The 19595-nt window shown below is 38.9% G+C and overlaps 2 protein-coding genes across 3 annotated transcripts in view; one reads left to right on the forward strand and one right to left on the reverse strand.

Annotated features, from left to right (window-relative positions):
* The window catches only part of LOC145455584 (uncharacterized), a 42203-nt gene that overhangs the window by 11532 nt on the left and 11076 nt on the right, over positions 1 to 19595 (reverse strand). The gene's annotated exons all lie outside the window — the stretch shown is intronic.
* On the forward strand, positions 10475 to 17143 carry LOC145455536 (uncharacterized). Of its 2 annotated transcripts, XR_013920361.1 has the most exons (6): positions 10475 to 12771; positions 12835 to 12867; positions 12928 to 12970; positions 13035 to 13071; positions 13136 to 16805; positions 16904 to 17143. XR_013920361.1 is itself a non-coding variant. In XM_080333516.1 (5 exons), exon 5 carries the CDS (start codon positions 13136 to 13138, stop codon positions 16496 to 16498), a length of 3363 nt encoding a protein of 1120 aa, XP_080189642.1. In that variant the 5' UTR covers positions 10475 to 12771; positions 12835 to 12867; positions 12928 to 12970; positions 13035 to 13071; the 3' UTR covers positions 16499 to 17143. The 2 variants fall into 2 exon arrangements, 1 of the variants encoding a protein (XP_080189642.1); XM_080333516.1 differs by having other exon boundaries at positions 13136 to 17143.

A 19595-nucleotide genomic window follows, 5' to 3' on the forward strand; every position in this document is an offset into this window, starting at 1 on the left:
GACTCCGAGCGGCGTCGTTTAATCCGTGTTAAACTCTGTTCACACTCTCTGTCGAATGTGTGAAATGTAAAACATTACGAGGTTACACTCTAAGACTTTGATCAACAGAGAAACAATTTTGAATATCTTTACTGGATGGATCCTATTCAACCGACCTTGGTTAATACAAAACTCATAACAATAATAAAATCGAAGTATGTGCTACACTGAAATCTAGAAAAATGTGTTTGTATTGTTGTTCATAGTAGTGATATCGATTTGAACCTGCGGAATAATTGTCATCATCTAACCAAACTAATGAAAGTCGTTGTCAATTTGTATGATGTTCACTGAATGCATACTAGTACTATTTGTGCAACACACACGAGCAGAGAAATTGGAAATTTTCCCATTGCCATTTGTCAAAGTAAATGTCGTCACAATACTCAGTCACTAAAAGACCATATACTTGTATGTGATTGAATCACCAACAATTAACTCGCTAAATCAAATCGTAAGGCAATTTCACGCACTCAGCGGATATTACACAACGTCGCTTTATCGGTGTGGGTCGTTTTTTCTAAATACAAATCATATCTGTCCAGTAGAAAACAATTTTCACGCACTTGGGTAATGAAACCAGTGTGCAATATCAATACAAGATATTTTCGTGACACAAAAAATAATCAACTTACTCGATATTCTCGTAAAACGAAACTGTACACAGGTTTCATGTTTTTTGTATGACACGGAATTAATACCGATCGAAGTAACTGTGTTGGAAATGACTTTCATACAAATACACTCTATGTGGTTAACATTCTCATCGATTCTATTGTGATCAATGTATACTATATGTATTCTGGATTCATTTCGATATGGCTAAACATACAACCTCGACAGATACGAATTGTCACACACTCAACTAATATCATACCAAATAGTTATTTACAACAACCAAGACACAGAAAATTTGTTTTGGCCGTTTCGATTTTATTACTGGAGGTACTCATCACTTCGCTTAATACAATCTAGATTTAAACCCCATCGAACCTTTGGTGTCTATCGTTTTGCTGGATACGAATTAGGTTAGTCTAACAGTAAACAATTTTCACAATCTTGGGTTATGAATTCAATGTGTTGGCGCTCATTCATTATTTTGTTTGTATCAACTAGTTACTTTGTAGGGTATGAATGAGCACCCTCCCACAACTCTTACAAAAGTACGAAGGATATTTACATCACACAAAGTAGTCGACTTTACTTCATATCCTCACACTACGAAACCAAATGGTTGTTTAGACTCTACAAACTTTTTTACACGAATGGTCACACATCTAAATATTCAAATAATCCAACACACAACTATAGTACTTACAGAAATATCATAGTTCTTGTAACAAAGGTGTTTATCGTAAGTCCTACACAGTCATGATAGCCATCCGAGTTTGACTTTTAGAAAATATTATATCGATACATCTTTCAAAAACAAAACCATGGTCACTGCTTGAGAGACCTGCCAATGATATCACAATAATACAGTTACTTCCACAAAAAAAAAATATGTATTCGACTTACTTTCCACAAATCTAACACACAAAACAATTTACTTTGCTAACGAAAAGTGCTGAGTCATCCTATGATTGTCCTCACAACAATACAACTAAAACATACTATCATACAAAATGGTCGTTATAGTTTGCACCCCAACGGTACATCGTAAAAGTAACAAGTTTCAAGAATCGAGTTATTGAAAAACGTGAAAGTGTTTCTCCTGTGTCGAGTCGTTATGTTGATGAAAGTGTATATTGTAATATCATGATCAATTTGCATTCGTTGGTCACAAACTGTCACTATACTCTAAATAATTATTTTTCACTCAAACACAAAAGCATACTTGTCACCATTCGTTTTCATCAAGTACGAGTTCAAGAAACTTACTTACTACGACATGAATTGTTATTTTTATGTTGTGTAAATAGGTAATCGTTATTTTTAGTAACACTTTATCAATGTCATCGAGTTGTGCGAAAAGATTTTCATGTGGTCTTGCGGTTTTAATCGAAGCACACATCATAATCTAATGTAGAGTCGTCTCTATTGTACAACAACTCGGTAATCGAAATGCATGCATTAACATTTGAACAACGATCTTGTTTCGTCGCACCAAAATATGTTCACTGTCACAATACTCTGCACAAGACGTGCAAATCCTTTTCACCCTCGTAATAGTATACCAACGACCACCGACGACAACGTTTAACAATACCAACGACACTGGAAACACTGAACCCACGACACTTATCCGAGTAAAAATACATTTTCCTTTGGCTACATGACGCTTACCAGAGTAAAAAGTATCATTATCACCTGGAGATCCACCGTTACCCGAACAACAAAACCATTTTCCTTTGGAGATCTATCGTTTACCCAGTGTAACAATACATTTTCACATGGCGATCCATCGTTTACCCTGAGCAACAAACCTTTTTCACTTGGAAATATATTTTTTCCCTGGGTAACAAACCTTTTTCACTTGGAAATATATTTTATCCCTGGGTAACAAACCTTTTCCACTTGGAAATATATTTTTTCCCTGAGTTACAAACCGTTTTCACTTGGAAATATATTTTTTCCCTGAGCAACAACCCATTTTCACTTGGATGTATATTTTTTCCCTGAGCAACAAACCATTTTCACTTGACGGTCCGTCGTTTACCTGAGTAAAAATATCATTTACCTTTGGATATCTGGCGTTTACCCAGTGTAACAATACATTCTCACTTGGCCATCTAACTTTTCCTAGAGTATCAATACCGTTTTCACTTGGAAATCTGACAACCACACCCGGCAATTTGGTGTTTGTTGTATTGACGACAGTTGGAAATTGATGACAACGAACAGTGACGAAAATATACACGGACAACCGGTTTCAGAGTATACCCGCGTCGGTCGTATCACATCAATATCATCGGTTAGCCACATGAAATAACAATATGCTCTTATACATCGAAATGTATGTTTTGGAAATTGGACAATAGGTTTCGATATGTCTGTGATGTCCAGGTTCGTACTTCGGATTTTCCAGAGTCAAAGTGTCTGAATAAAACACCGCCTCGACTTCGGTAAATGTTTGGCACGCAGATAACGCTGGTCGGAAATCGTGGATTTTATGTTTCCATCGGGCTAACAACTCCAGGTTACTTGTGATTTTTCTCACACGTGTTTACTATGTTGTGTCGCTCTTTATTGATCAATACATAACACGCCATTAAGTTTGAAATCGGAAACCTCGAGAAAGTATTAACCGGATCCGGATATCAACTCTGAATCGATAAACCATATTCAAGTAAACATACCACAACCCGGGTTTCCATGAAAATAACAAGACATCGCACAAATCAAGTATACTTCGCGATTATTTGCCCACACAAGAATCCCATAAGCGAGGTGTATGACATTACATACATCATGGATAACATCGTGTCTAGCATTACAAACATCATGGGTGACAAATTCATGTTCTCAAGTCTCGTCATGCACCGACTCTGTACATTCAATGTGGGGTAGACGACTTGGAGACAGACAAACAGACATATTTGACCGTAACATGGTTATGCGTTGATGCTCTCGATACGCGGGTCAGCACGTTATGTATAGCGATATCTTCACAGTCATATACGCGAACCACGTACAATCATGTACCCCGATTTTCGTTGAATATCCACGACACCAACAAATCTGTACATATCTTTTCCCTCAACCTCGACGATAGAGTTGTCATCCCAATGTATCAATCGAGTGTATGGTTCATCAGGTGTAAAATCCAAATCAAATGTAACCAAGGTATCGTTTTTCATTTTCAATATTTCCACTGCTGCATCTTGTCTGTGTCGTAAAACCACGGTGTGGGGCCAGAGGAATCTATGGACAGTTACGCGTAGTCTCATCCTTACTCGTGTATATTGATCAGGTAACGACAAAGTTTTTTCAATTGTCTTGCGGTGATGGTCCGTTTCAAAATGCAAGCGGATGAACTAGACCAAAAGTTTCGAAGATGTGTTTTATAATTGCTCTAGGTGTGAAATAGACATCACGCTCTTGCAGGGGGATCAACACGAATTTAGTCTTCACACCGCAGAAACACAGTAACCCGGATTACATTACAAAACCACAATCGAATAAAGATTTCCATACGCGGAATCACTGTTAAAGACGTCTGACTGCGACGTTGTACCCGTGTAACGAATTCTCATGCTAAGGCCATGTTACGGTCAAATATGTCTGTTTGTCTGTCTCCAAGTCGTCTACCCCACATTGAATGTACAGAGTCGGTGCATGACGAGACTTGAGAACATGAATTTGTCACCCATGATGTTTGTAATGCTAGACACGATGTTATCCATGATGTATGTAATGTCATACACCTCGCTTATGGGATTCTTGTGTGGGCAAATAATCGCGAAGTATACTTGATTTGTGCGATGTCTTGTTATTTTCATGGAAACCCGGGTTGTGGTATGTTTACTTGAATATGGTTTATCGATTCAGAGTTGATATCCGGATCCGGTTAATACTTTCTCGAGGTTTCCGATTTCAAACTTAATGGCGTGTTATGTATTGATCAATAAAGAGCGACACAACATAGTAAACACGTGTGAGAAAAATCACAAGTAACCTGGAGTTGTTAGCCCGATGGAAACATAAAATCCACGATTTCCGACCAGCGTTATCTGCGTGCCAAACATTTACCGAAGTCGAGGCGGTGTTTTATTCAGACACTTTGACTCTGGAAAATCCGAAGTACGAACCTGGACATCACAGACATATCGAAACCTATTGTCCAATTTCCAAAACATACATTTCGATGTATAAGAGCATATTGTTATTTCATGTGGCTAACCGATGATATTGATGTGATACGACCGACGCGGGTATACTCTGAAACCGGTTGTCCGTGTATATTTTCGTCACTGTTCGTTGTCATCAATTTCCAACTGTCGTCAATACAACAAACACCAAATTGCCGGGTGTGGTTGTCAGATTTCCAAGTGAAAACGGTATTGATACTCTAGGAAAAGTTAGATGGCCAAGTGAGAATGTATTGTTACACTGGGTAAACGCCAGATATCCAAAGGTAAATGATATTTTTACTCAGGTAAACGACGGACCGTCAAGTGAAAATGGTTTGTTGCTCAGGGAAAAAATATACATCCAAGTGAAAATGGGTTGTTGCTCAGGGAAAAAATATATTTCCAAGTGAAAACGGTTTGTAACTCAGGGAAAAAATATATTTCCAAGTGGAAAAGGTTTGTTACCCAGGGATAAAATATATTTCCAAGTGAAAAAGGTTTGTTACCCAGGGAAAAAATATATTTCCAAGTGAAAAAGGTTTGTTGCTCAGGGTAAACGATGGATCGCCATGTGAAAATGTATTGTTACACTGGGTAAACGATAGATCTCCAAAGGAAAATGGTTTTGTTGTTCGGGTAACGGTGGATCTCCAGGTGATAATGATACTTTTTACTCTGGTAAGCGTCATGTAGCCAAAGGAAAATGTATTTTTACTCGGATAAGTGTCGTGGGTTCAGTGTTTCCAGTGTCGTTGGTATTGTTAAACGTTGTCGTCGGTGGTCGTTGGTATACTATTACGAGGGTGAAAAGGATTTGCACGTCTTGTGCAGAGTATTGTGACAGTGAACATATTTTGGTGCGACGAAACAAGATCGTTGTTCAAATGTTAATGCATGCATTTCGATTACCGAGTTGTTGTACAATAGAGACGACTCTACATTAGATTATGATGTGTGCTTCGATTAAAACCGCAAGACCACATGAAAATCTTTTCGCACAACTCGATGACATTGATAAAGTGTTACTAAAAATAACGATTACCTATTTACACAACATAAAAATAACAATTCATGTCGTAGTAAGTAAGTTTCTTGAACTCGTACTTGATGAAAACGAATGGTGACAAGTATGCTTTTGTGTTTGAGTGAAAAATAATTATTTAGAGTATAGTGACAGTTTGTGACCAACGAATGCAAATTGATCATGATATTACAATATACACTTTCATCAACATAACGACTCGACACAGGAGAAACACTTTCACGTTTTTCAATAACTCGATTCTTGAAACTTGTTACTTTTACGATGTACCGTTGGGGTGCAAACTATAACGACCATTTTGTATGATAGTATGTTTTAGTTGTATTGTTGTGAGGACAATCATAGGATGACTCAGCACTTTTCGTTAGCAAAGTAAATTGTTTTGTGTGTTAGATTTGTGGAAAGTAAGTCGAATACATATTTTTTTTTTTGTGGAAGTAACTGTATTATTGTGATATCATTGGCAGGTCTCTCAAGCAGTGACCATGGTTTTGTTTTTGAAAGATGTATCGATATAATATTTTCTAAAAGTCAAACTCGGATGGCTATCATGACTGTGTAGGACTTACGATAAACACCTTTGTTACAAGAACTATGATATTTCTGTAAGTACTATAGTTGTGTGTTGGATTATTTGAATATTTAGATGTGTGACCATTCGTGTAAAAAAGTTTGTAGAGTCTAAACAACCATTTGGTTTCGTAGTGTGAGGATATGAAGTAAAGTCGACTACTTTGTGTGATGTAAATATCCTTCGTACTTTTGTAAGAGTTGTGGGAGGGTGCTCATTCATACCCTACAAAGTAACTAGTTGATACAAACAAAATAATGAATGAGCGCCAACACATTGAATTCATAACCCAAGATTGTGAAAATTGTTTACTGTTAGACTAACATAATTCGTATCCAGCAAAACGATAGACACCAAAGGTTCGATGGGGTTTAAATCTAGATTGTATTAAGCGAAGTGATGAGTACCTCCAGTAATAAAATCGAAACGGCCAAAACAAATTTTCTGTGTCTTGGTTGTTGTAAATAACTATTTGGTATGATATTAGTTGAGTGTGTGACAATTCGTATCTGTCGAGGTTGTATGTTTAGCCATATCGAAATGAATCCAGAATACATATAGTATACATTGATCACAATAGAATCGATGAGAATGTTAACCACATAGAGTGTATTTGTATGAAAGTCATTTCCAACACAGTTACTTCGATCGGTATTAATTCCGTGTCATACAAAAAACATGAAACCTGTGTACAGTTTCGTTTTACGAGAATATCGAGTAAGTTGATTATTTTTTGTGTCACGAAAATATCTTGTATTGATATTGCACACTGGTTTCATTACCCAAGTGCGTGAAAATTGTTTTCTACTGGACAGATATGATTTGTATTTAGAAAAAACGACCCACACCGATAAAGCGACGTTGTGTAATATCCGCTGAGTGCGTGAAATTGCCTTACGATTTGATTTAGCGAGTTAATTGTTGGTGATTCAATCACATACAAGTATATGGTCTTTTAGTGACTGAGTATTGTGACGACATTTACTTTGACAAATGGCAATGGGAAAATTTCCAATTTCTCTGCTCGTGTGTGTTGCACAAATAGTACTAGTATGCATTCAGTGAACATCATACAAATTGACAACGACTTTCATTAGTTTGGTTAGATGATGACAATTATTCCGCAGGTTCAAATCGATATCACTACTATGAACAACAATACAAACACATTTTTCTAGATTTCAGTGTAGCACATACTTCGATTTTATTATTGTTATGAGTTTTGTATTAACCAAGGTCGGTTGAATAGGATCCATCCAGTAAAGATATTCAAAATTGTTTCTCTGTTGATCAAAGTCTTAGAGTGTAACCTCGTAATGTTTTACATTTCACACATTCGACAGAGAGTGTGAACAGAGTTTAACACGGATTAAACGACGCCGCTCGGAGTCCAAAGTGATTTACTCGTACTGCGTAAGATGAGTATGTTTCAATTCACCGTCACAGATTCTGACAATAAAGTATTGCCCGGTTGTTAGCCAGCAAACGGAATTGTTGTTTCATCTTTAGTCTTGGTAACTGAACGATTACATTTGTAAAGTATTTTCTGATATCCGCGATACCCAGAGTGATTTGTACCAAGGTGGAATGATTTGTCAATCATGAACATTTCAGACACGTATAGTTTTACAACTCAATATGTTAATAGCCATGATAGTGAAAAGTTTGTTGCTGTCATAATAACCTTCACCACATCGGCGGGTCTAATTAACACAAATAAATTAGTAATCAAGTCATGATAGACCATTACAAAACCCCATATGTCAAATCGATGTGACAATCCTTATGTTTACATCATGATAATTTTCGATATAACACCTACGTTCGATTGTAAGAAATGAATTCTCAACTACGATGGCCAGACTTTCAAATCTTGTATACTCAAACATGTTAGGTTAATCTCAAGGCGCCTGCATCGAGTAGTAATTACTTTTGTCTTACAAAATCTATCGAGTAGTAATTACTTTGTCTTGCAAAATAGTAACGACTTTTACAGTTGAACAAAAAAGACGAGTTGGTGGTATATGCCTAAAACCGAACTTGATATGTTTGTGGGTTGTAGTGATTACTTGCGTAGTCTTGTCTACTTTTCGTATGGACACTTTTTGCTTTGGTTCGGTGAGTTACAAACGGATTGACTTGACAAGGTTTGTGTATTTTACTCTTTTGTTGATGGTAAGATGGTGAGATGTCGAGACGTAATACTATTTCCGTACACTCAATTACAACAAAACATAACCCGCATTCAAATAAACCGTAAGCTACAAGCGGATTTAAAACTTGATGCTGTTTTGTGGTTGACTCAAGTCAGTAGTCATGTTTGTGTTGATTTCGGGAATGATCATGACGAGTTGGTCGGGTAAATTAGGTAATGTGGTAGTAACTATGACCTTACCGAGTTGCTGACATTCAAATATCTTTTACGGATTTAATTGTGATAAATTATTTCTCAGTTATTGTTCAGACATTCAAATCTCGTATACTCAAAATATAATATGTTCAAGTCGAATCGTGTATGCACCGATTAGTAAATACTTTGTCTTCAGAATAGTAACGACCTTTACAATCGAATAAAAAAAAGACCGATCATACGAATACAACCAGGATGAATTAATTCAAATTTATGAGTTGTAGTGATATAATCAAGTAAGTGAAAACTAGATTTTTAACAATTGTTATTGTTGTGAATAATTCTTTTCAGTATGGTAAGATGTTAAAATATCTCTTTGACAAACGGAAAGCGGGGCCGTGAATAGAGTTGCAATGTTACATTACTTGTTTCAAATCAATGTGTGTATAATATCGAAACGGGACTGTGGGAAAGTTGGTAGTCATGTTTGTCAATCCTATTTCAATTCACACTACGCCAAAGTCAAAATATTCGGTTTCGGATTATCTCAATTTACCTCTAGAACATCTCGCGAATGGATTCCGACACCGTACTATAACTAGATCGCTATGTCTGATGCATTATCGTGTCAGCGACGTAGGATTTTTACAATTATTTCACACCTTTTTGAATAAGCGTCAACTTCACAGAGGATTAGGGTTGGGACAGAAATAAGTGAAAATTTGTCGGTATTCGAATCACCGTCTACGCCGGCTCTGTTATTCGTTACTTATTAAATTTTACCAGCGAAATCCGGTTCTGTGACAAACTAAGTACCAAAATAGTATCTTGTGAGTGATTGGAATGTATGTAACAGCAAGTCGCGAAAGATGGTTATGTCCGAGACAATATCTTGTCAGCGATCGCGGGGTTTGCAACCTATTTCACGCCTTTTTGAAGTGTTAGTTTGTGAACGCGGCTATTGTTGGTATCACCGTCTACGCCGGTTATGTGGCAAACCAATTACCAAAATATTACATTGTCAACGATCGGCGTGTATGTAACAGCGAGTCGCGAGCGATGGTTATGTCTTAGGTATTATCTTGTGAGCGGTCGCGAGATTTTACCAATATTTCACACCTTTTTGAATAAGCGTTCACTTCACAAAGGATTAGGGTTAGAGCGGAAATAAGTGGCAATTTGTCGCTATTCAAGTTACCGACACTGGCGGTCTGTTATTCGTTACTTATTAAATCTTACGAGTGAAATCAAGCTCTGTCCCAAACTGCTTACGAAAATTTCACCGCGTGAGTGATCGATATGCCTGTAACATCAAGTCGCGTATGTCTGAGACATTATCTTGTCAGCGATCGCAGGGTTTGCAAACTATTTCACACCTATTTGGAGTGTTAATATGTGAACGCGGCTATTGTTGGTATTGGAATCGCCGTCTACGCCGGCACCGTGGTAAACTAATTACCAAGCGACTGATTCCTAGATTTAGCAAACTATTTCACACCCTTTTTGGTGAAAGTACGACATGCCGCTAGCATTCTATCAACGAAAGTACGAATCATCGCCGCACCCATAAGAACACATGGCGAGTCACCACAGATCCCTATACCCGTAACGTTATCATCACACAAGAATGACAGGTCATCGACACAGCGTATACCTGAAAGGGTGGTATCACCGACGAGAGTAGTTATATAGATCTCTCGCATGACGCCATTGGTTCCTTATGGGCCCGCTGACACGGTGCCTCGAAACTCGTGTTGGCACGGTGACCCTTTTGACCCCCCCTATCTCTCGCACGGTGCCATTGTGTCTTATGGAGCCTCTCACACGGTAACCCTTTTCGGTATAGGGATCGCTCACACGGTGCCGTGAAAACTGGTGGTGACATGGTTACCTTTTCAGGTATAGGCATCTCTCACACGGTGACTCTTCTAGGTATAGCCATCTCTCTCACGGTGCCTCGAAAACTCGTGTTGACAGGTCGTACTTTCAGGTATAGGCATCTCTCACACGGTGCCTCGAAAACTCGGGTTGACAAGTCGTACTTGTGTGGGTATAGGCATCTCTCGCACGGTGTTGAATATGTATCAAGTAAATAGTCACGTGATTGGCTCTTAGTTAATGTGTATATCCCAAATTATTATATATGACCGATTCGAGTTAATCCTAACGTTTACGGCGAGTGCGACTTTAATATATCGTTATTCTTATGATCGCGGTGACATGGTAACGTAGTTGATATAGACATGATAGCGTTACAGGTATAGGGATCGCTCACACGGTTCTACATGAAGACGTCATAGTTTAGTCGTGACAAATGACCGATCGTGTTCTAAGTCTTTCCTCGCTATTGATTGCTAGCTGAATAATACTTCAGATCGGATTATTCGCACCTTCCATACCGCTGTTTCGCGCCTACAGAATAGTCTGCTGTTCACAGTCGCGACTTCACTGCGATAGCACAATATTCACACCACGAGCAGTAGAACAACACCGCGCTAACCCAGTTGTCGAATTACATAGGTCAAGCATTTTACACGAAAGTAAATATTGTATTGTGGTATACAAATACGCAAACTATTCTTTCAATTCAACAAGTCTAGTTAACTGATCGATTTTCAATCTGCCGACACAGTTTTTAACGCGAGTGAGTTGATATTTCTTCCCGGGTACGAGTGAGGCTTTGTTCCATTGATCCAAAACCACCTCGCCAGTATCATCCTTCAATGTAAAACTGTATAATTTCAACTCCTTTCCGGTGCCAGAGTTGACCACCTTCTCCTCTAGAGAAACACAAGTAGCGGCGATCGATACGTGTTCATCTTTATTCCCGTATACCGATTCACAGGTCAATAATGGATATTCTTCAGTCGTATGTCTCGATTTTCCATGTGGGGTTACTGACGAAGCCCGACCCAGTAATACAATCGGTTTGCCAGTAAATTTATCAATTTGGACCCAACCGGATTTGACCATGAGTTTTTTTCGTTTGTTGAATGCTTTCTCAATGTTCCCGAATAATTCACGATTGAAACACGTGAAAGATATCTCTTCATTATTACCATCGATGAATATACCTTTGAGATATTGACAAACACCACCTCTTTTGGGTGATGAAACGAATTTGACACCGACGTGAAAATTTGAAGTTGCTCCGACTTGCATACTGTTGACGCTGTTCGATGCCATATCATTTGGTAATATGAAATTCGTCAACAAATCCATCGACATTTATAGAATTAGGTGCGTGGTATTAAGTGAGTTAACAGACTTTGTATAACACCGACGAGTCGCACGAATAGACTTGGTTTGAAGTAGACTTTACATGAATTCTGTACGAAAGGATGTCGTTCACAAGGCGTTATGATGAAGGATCATTTTCTTCTTACCCAGTCACTTATCAATGTACTGTAGTGAGTATTCAAGATGTCTGTTGCTAAATCTCTGTACACCGCTAAGGTACGTATGTCACTTTTCATCGCCGCAACGCTTATGATACTAAACACTCCATTCCAATCGATGCCGTATGATCGAATCGAGTTAATCAATGCGGTGAAATCACACTTTCGAACACGGTTCACGTTTTGTCCATATACATAGAAATCTAGTACCTTACGGATGAATTTTTCCATTTCGCTCAAGGCGGAAGTTGTTAAGTTATGATAGTACAGAAGATAATTCTCAATAATCGCGCTAGTTGTCATAACAGATATCTGTAACAATAACTGCGAAGAGAACCTCGATAAGGTGTGAAACGCCGCGTGGTATCGAGAGGGAAAGGGTTGTTACATAATAGAAATAAAAAGCGAGTCGCCTAAGCGTGCGAAAATGAACTCTATAAATGAACATCACCGAGTGCCGTACTTTATTGATCCAGACATAATCTGCGGGTTGGAACAGTTAGTTTGAGTTAGAGCAAACGACGTATTTGGTGAGCTGAGTATATTCAAGAGTGAGTCGACGGTTAACTACTTAATAGGTAAGTTATCTGGTATGACTACTTTGATTTATGAATATAATTTGTTCTTCGTTTATCCACCAGACACAACAAGCGTGGAATTAAAGAATTAAATCGGTGAGTTATTACTAGTCAGAACGATAGGAGCCCGATGTAACGATTTTTGTTGTTGAACAGATAAACCAAACTCAACGATTATTAACAACACGCAAGCCTACTGGTAAGTTATCTGCTATAACACAACGTTAGTGAGCATAGTTCGATGTGTAATTTGTTTTATTAAGCATAAAGAGTCGAAGACACCAGCAAAGAAACTAGATTGTAAGTAAGACTAGTTTAATGTTCCCAAAGTGCTGAATTTAACCGCGTGCTATCAATTTTACAGATGGATCGATGTCTGCGGAATCACGAGAATGGAAATGTATCGTCAGAGATCGACGACCGACAACAAGAAATTACATCCCAAAACTACCACGCGGTGAAATCGTATGTAGTGAACAGTAGCTGTGTGTATGATATTCACAACTTGAACCGTATGGGGGTGGGTGTTTTCCAAGCTGACCAATCGTTGCGTCTGATCAATCCACAGTTCTATGTATATCCTGCCAATGGTTTGTTGATTGGGTGTGTTGGTATCAAAATACCTCCAGGTCTGACACAATCGAGATGTATCATGACATTTACACGTCGAAAAAATAAGAAACTGTACAATGACAATCTTTGCGCCTTTCGTTGCATCGCCCATTCGCTAGGCAAAGATACAAAGGAAATGGCTCAACAATTCACTTCGGTTTATGGTGTCAGTGTGGAAGCCGGCGTAACTCTTGACATGTTGAGTGATATCGAGGTCTTGTTTAATGTCGCCATATTCGTGTACACCAAAGCTGAGGGTAAAGCTGTCGCACTCCGGCGCAGTACGTTTGAAGCGAAACCTGTTTACCTACATTTAGAGGATCGCCATTTTTGTTTAATTACAAACGTGAACCGTTATGCGGAGAGCTATCATTGTGATACTTGTGAAAAATTCTTTGATTTGCAACATGAATTGACCAGACACAAATGTGTAACGGGTCCTGTTGAAGTGTTCCCCGGCGGGGTTTATAGCCCTCCTCCGAATATTTTCGAAAGACTCGATCTTGAAGGGGTATTCGTTCCCCACCAGCTTCGTTATTTCAAGTATCGTATCGCGTTCAGTATAGAGAGTTTGTATGATACCAACGATACCTCAAAAACTTCGCGAGAGCACCAGAACATTCCCATCTCCGTTAGCATATCGTCTAATGTGGAAGGTTACTTGGAGTCGCATGTAATTGACTCGAGAGGTGATACAAACGATTTGTGCGCACAAATGATTGACCATTTTCATGATATTCAAAGTGAATCATTCAGACTGTCACTCACAGAATATCGACCCTACCTGGACATGCTCAAATCGAAAATTACCGAAATGAAAGCGCTCGATCCTTCAAAACACCCAATACCCCTTGAACGTTTACAAGTGGAGTTTATGAGTTATTTACGTCAAATTCCTGTGTTATCATTCAATGGCGGTCGGTATGACTTGAACTGGCTCAAAGCGTACTTGTTTGGTTTTCTCGTTGACGACAATCTTAGTGTACTGAAACGCGGTAACAAATTTCTCTCAATGACGACCAACAGACTTCAATTCTTGGACATTGTGAATTACTTGACACCCGATTTCTCGTATGATTCATATTTGGTAACCTTCAAATGTAGCACCGCTAAAGCTCACTTCCCGTACCAGTTTCTGACTAGTTTGGAAAAGTTGGATAACTCGAGTCTTCCTAGCCGCGACGAGTTTTACAACCCACTAAAAGGTTGCAATATATCAACATCAGAATATGAAAACTGTTTGAAGGTTTGGAACGACAACAAAATGACCTCTCTGCGTGATTATCTCAAATGGTGCAACGCGAACGATACTCACTACCTCATAGAGGTTTTAGAAAAACAATTCCAATCTTTCAAAAGCCAATTCAATGTTGATATATTCAAGGACGCGGTCTGCCTGCTCGGGGTTGTATCGAGACATCTTTTTAATATCATCCCACGTGATTTCACAATGTTCAACGACAAACATAAAGATCTGTTTTCGCTATTCAGGGATAATTTAGTGGGTGGACCATCGATCATTTTCCATCGACACCCAAAACCAGGTGTAACTCGAATCAAAGAACATGTCTATAAGGAAAATGCACAGATTGCGCAACATATAACAAGTTTGACCAGTGACTCACTCTATCTGTATGCTTTAAGTCGACCAAGTCCAACTGGATTTGCGATACGTTGGCGACGAATCGACGCCGAGTGTACTAAATTCAAACCTGTCAAGACCGCGCCGAAATGCTCAGAGACTGTAACCCAGTGGATGAATTGGTATTCCTATATTCATAAGGTACATGTTCACCACGCTTTTAACGATCCTGAAATTCATGTTGGCACGCGCAATTATCGACCTGATGGGTTTTATCGTAATTCGGCTGGACAAGGGATAATCCTATCGTTCCTTAGATGCGATTTTCACGCTCACGATTGCAGATTCGGATGTGATGACCCAGAACGTCGAGAGCGAGCTAAACGTGTTCATGATTATTACAAAAGTCTCAATTATCAGGTTGTATGTAAATGGGAATGTGAGTGGAATATTGAGAAGAAGAGAAATCCTCATATTGTGCGATATCTCGATGGCATTCAACCACAACTGACTCGTGCCAAGTCTGTCACCCCACAGAAATTGATGGAGATGGTGATGAATGGTACTTTCTTTGGTTGTTTGCTGGTTGATATTTGTACCCGACCACATTCGAAAAAGCGATTCGCTGAACTCCGCCCGATATTCAAAAATACCACAGTGTCTCGCGATACCGTGAAAAGTGACATGAATCAGCTTGCTGTAGATCGGAAGTCGCCCAGTAAACCCACTGACATGTTGGTTGCGTCGTACTGGGGTAAGAAAATCTTGCTAACCTCCGACTTGATCAAATGGTATGTAGATCACGGGTTGGTGGTATCAAAAATTTATGAGGCTGTCGAGTTCGCCAAAAAGACCTGTTTTGCTACCTTTACAAAAAATGTCTCAGACTGTCGACGTGCTGGGTATCGCGATCCTAACACGGAGATTATTGGGCTAACGCAAAAACTCGCTGCGAATTCTTGTTATGATCGTGAGTTATTGAATCCGCGTAAATTCGAACAAACCACGTTCTGTGATAAAAGCGAATTGAACGCAAATGTGAAGGATCGTTTTTTCGTCAAGTGTGAACAATTAAACACAGATCTATTTGAAATAACGAAGCACCCTCAAAAGATCGAGCAAGATAACTGCATTCAAGTATCGTTCTGGTTGTATAATAATGTCAAATTACGGATGTTGTCGTTTTTTTATGACTGTTTATGCAAATATTTTCGCGCCGACTGCTTCATGCTACTTTCGTTGGATATCAACTCGTTTTTCATCACACATTCAGCACCACTCGATGATATTCTCATCTCCGAGAAAAGGAACGAATTTTACTGTGATTACGAGAATTGGTTTCCACGTTATTTTTGTGATGAGCATCGAAACGAATTCTTGACTGACCCGACTTCTTTTGACCGCACGAGACAATGCTGTAAAGATACGTATGCTCATTATCTTCATCAACCTGGTTTGATGGAAGTGAGATACGGCGCCGATGCATCTTTCCACGGTCTCAATCACTTTCACAGTGGCCCAAGAAAAAATTAATCATGGTATTGAGTGTTATTGTGGTGTACTTGTATATATTTTGTGTGACTTTAATTTATTTGTATATACTGTGTGTTTGATGTGATTTATTTGTATTGTGTGTTCATGTATCATTTGTTTTCCAGATGGATAACACTATTACCTATCTAATGTCTGTCATGTCGTTAGATTTCAATGGTTTACATATAGAGATGATTACCTTGGAGCAGGAATTACCACAGTTCATGATTCTTGGCTCTACCAACAACTCGCAACACCGATGACACCCGATTGATACAAAGCAGACAACTAGAACTTGTGCTCCATGGTGAGGTCTATAGTTTGGTATAGTAACACTGTTAGATTTTAAAGCCCTATGAATCCTCTCGTATTATGAATCCTCTTATGTGATTTATTATTTTACAGATTGGGGTCAGCTGCTTGACGACCTGAAGCATTCGTAACACTACAACTTCCACCGATGATGAGGAACAGATGAAGATTTCATAACCCGTGGAAAATTGTTAAATCGGACTCTACTGGGATTATATATTCCACTAGAACAAGATGACTACAACAGTGGATATTCCCAACCTTGTTGATATATAAACAAATGCACTTTATCGAGTTTTCAATAAACAACAAATGATGGAATTGATCCACCCATTCGCGTGTATTGTGAGTGGTCCTTCAAGAAGTGGGAAGACTACTTTTGTTGCAAAGCTGATTAGACATGCGACATCAATGATTAAACCTAGTGTGTCCAGGGTCGTATATTGTTACAATAATTATCAGGAGGTTTTCAAGACGATGCATAACGTAGAATTCCACGCCGGTCTAGATATTTTAGAAGAGTTGAAGGTTTGCTCTGAAGACACCTTGATTATAGTGGATGATTTCATGACTGAGACGGCGAAAATTGCAGACTACTTCACAAGATTTTCACATCATTCGGCCAATTCAATTTGCTATATCACGCAGAACCTGTATCACAAGGGTAAAGGAGCACGTGACTTGAGTCTCTCAAGCTCGTATATGGTGATTTTCAAGAATCCGCGCGACCAACAGCAGATCAGTTTTCTTGGTCGACAAATGTACCCAAACTCTAGATTTTTAACAGAGGCTTATCGTGACGCCGCTAGACGACCTCATGGTTATTTATTTCTTGATGTCACGCAAGAAGCACCTGAAAATCGACGAGTTATGACCAATATATTTCCTGGTGAAACCATGGTGGTTTATAGCCCACTGGTATAAATAGCCAAGCACAGAGACGACTTTAAACTCAAAATGACGAAGGTACCAGCTAGGACACGGCGGCATATACCCACACTAGAATTTCTACATAAAAGTAAACCCGAGATACGCAAGCAAATTATATCGGGTGCCAGCAAAGAGTTGATCGAGTGTATATGCGATTGTACAAAGAACATTTTAAACGGTAACATCCCTCTTTCAAAGTATAAAAGAAAGCGACTATCAGCTCATAAATGTAGTTTACGTCGACTTGTCAGGAAAGACATCCCTATTCGACATAAAAAACGTATGGTCAACCAGAATGGGGGTATGTTTATGACTCTATTATCAAGCATCCTACCCGTCGTCACTGGTTTACTTGGTAATCTTTTCAAAAAATGACTTCTTTTAAAAAAATCTTCATAAATCCGAGCCCGATCAACGGAGCTGACGTTCAGAAATTGGATTTGGATATCGACAGATGTATGAGCGATATATTACAGATGAACATACCCCAGGAACGAAAATTAGCCTTATATAACGACGCACTAAATCGTTATCAAACAAAACACGACACATTGAATCAACCGATGAAAATCGATATATCAGAACAAAGAAATCTATTTTCGGCTAGTGAGTTAGACGTGCTGCGACGCCTGATCAAGGGTGAACCATCAAGGATTCCTATACCATCACCGAGTAGCCAACGAAGCAAAGTAAAGACTCAGCATGCCCCGACGAAAAGCGGTCGTACACCCAAGACCCCGAGACGATACGGATGGGAGCCATACTAAGTATTTCACGCCAGGGCTACCCGGTAGTTATCGCGGTGCATACGTATTCTCTAGAGGGCGGAATAGAGCCAAAGTCAAGGAGTTTCTTTCGAGCAAGGACGCGTACACAAAACATTTTCCATATCGAAAGAAATTTAAGAGACCTAGAGTGATTACGTCCGGTCTCGGTGTTCAGTATCAAACCGATCTCATGCATATGCAAAATCTTTCAAAAGAAAACGATAATTTTAAATATGTGTTGGTGACGATCGATTGTTTTAGCCGATTTTTATATCTGTATCCACTCAAAAACAAAACCTCGCAAGGTATTATTCGCGGATTCAAGGAAATATTTAAGGATCGTATACCTCATGTTATTCAAAGTGATCAAGGTTCTGAGTTTACTAATCGAGCGTTTCAGACTTTCTTAAAAGAGAACAATGTGCGACATTTTCATACAAATAGTGAACTGAAAGCATCGATATGCGAGCGTGTTATTCGTACTGTGAAGCAAGTGTTATACCGTTATTTCACGCATAATAAGACTTTGAATTATGTTAATGTCCTGTCTGAGATATGCCAAGGGTATAACACTACTTTTCACGTCGCTATAGGGTGTCCTCCAGCGGATGTTGATTATTCAAATCAAGAACAAATTTTCCATAGGTTATACGGTGACATGACCCCTAAAAAACCCAAACTAACTATCGGCACACCGGTCAGGATTTCGAAATCGCGTGGTAATTTTGTAAAAAGTGCCTTGGCGAGTTGGACCGAAGAAATCTTTTTCGTATCTCAATGTCGTAAAGGTGACCCTCCTACTTATCAATTGAAAGACTACCATGGTGAAGTTATAGACGGTCGCTTTCAGCGTGAAGAGTTACAACCAATAACTAAAAATAATAATATTTACAATATCGAAAAAATCCTGTCTACTCGCAGGAAAGGAAAGAAAACGCAATATTTTGTAAAATGGTTGGGTTACCCATCTACATTTAATTCCTGGGTCTCGGATTTGTATAAATAGACGCTGAAAATGTTGTTCAACCAAACTATGGATTCTGATTCCGACTCATCTCGCATGGGTCAAGTCTCGAACAGTCTGAAAA

Source organism: Botryllus schlosseri, chromosome 14, assembly GCF_051294905.1.
Source record: "Botryllus schlosseri isolate E-star chromosome 14, Bs_hap1, whole genome shotgun sequence".
Lineage (NCBI taxonomy): Eukaryota > Metazoa > Chordata > Ascidiacea > Stolidobranchia > Styelidae > Botryllus > Botryllus schlosseri.

Bases quoted from the DNA above. Each gene is read 5' to 3' on its own strand.
- LOC145455536 (XM_080333516.1), top strand. From the start codon at position 13,136: ATGGATCGATGTCTGCGGAATCACGAGAATGGAAATGTATCGTCAGAG.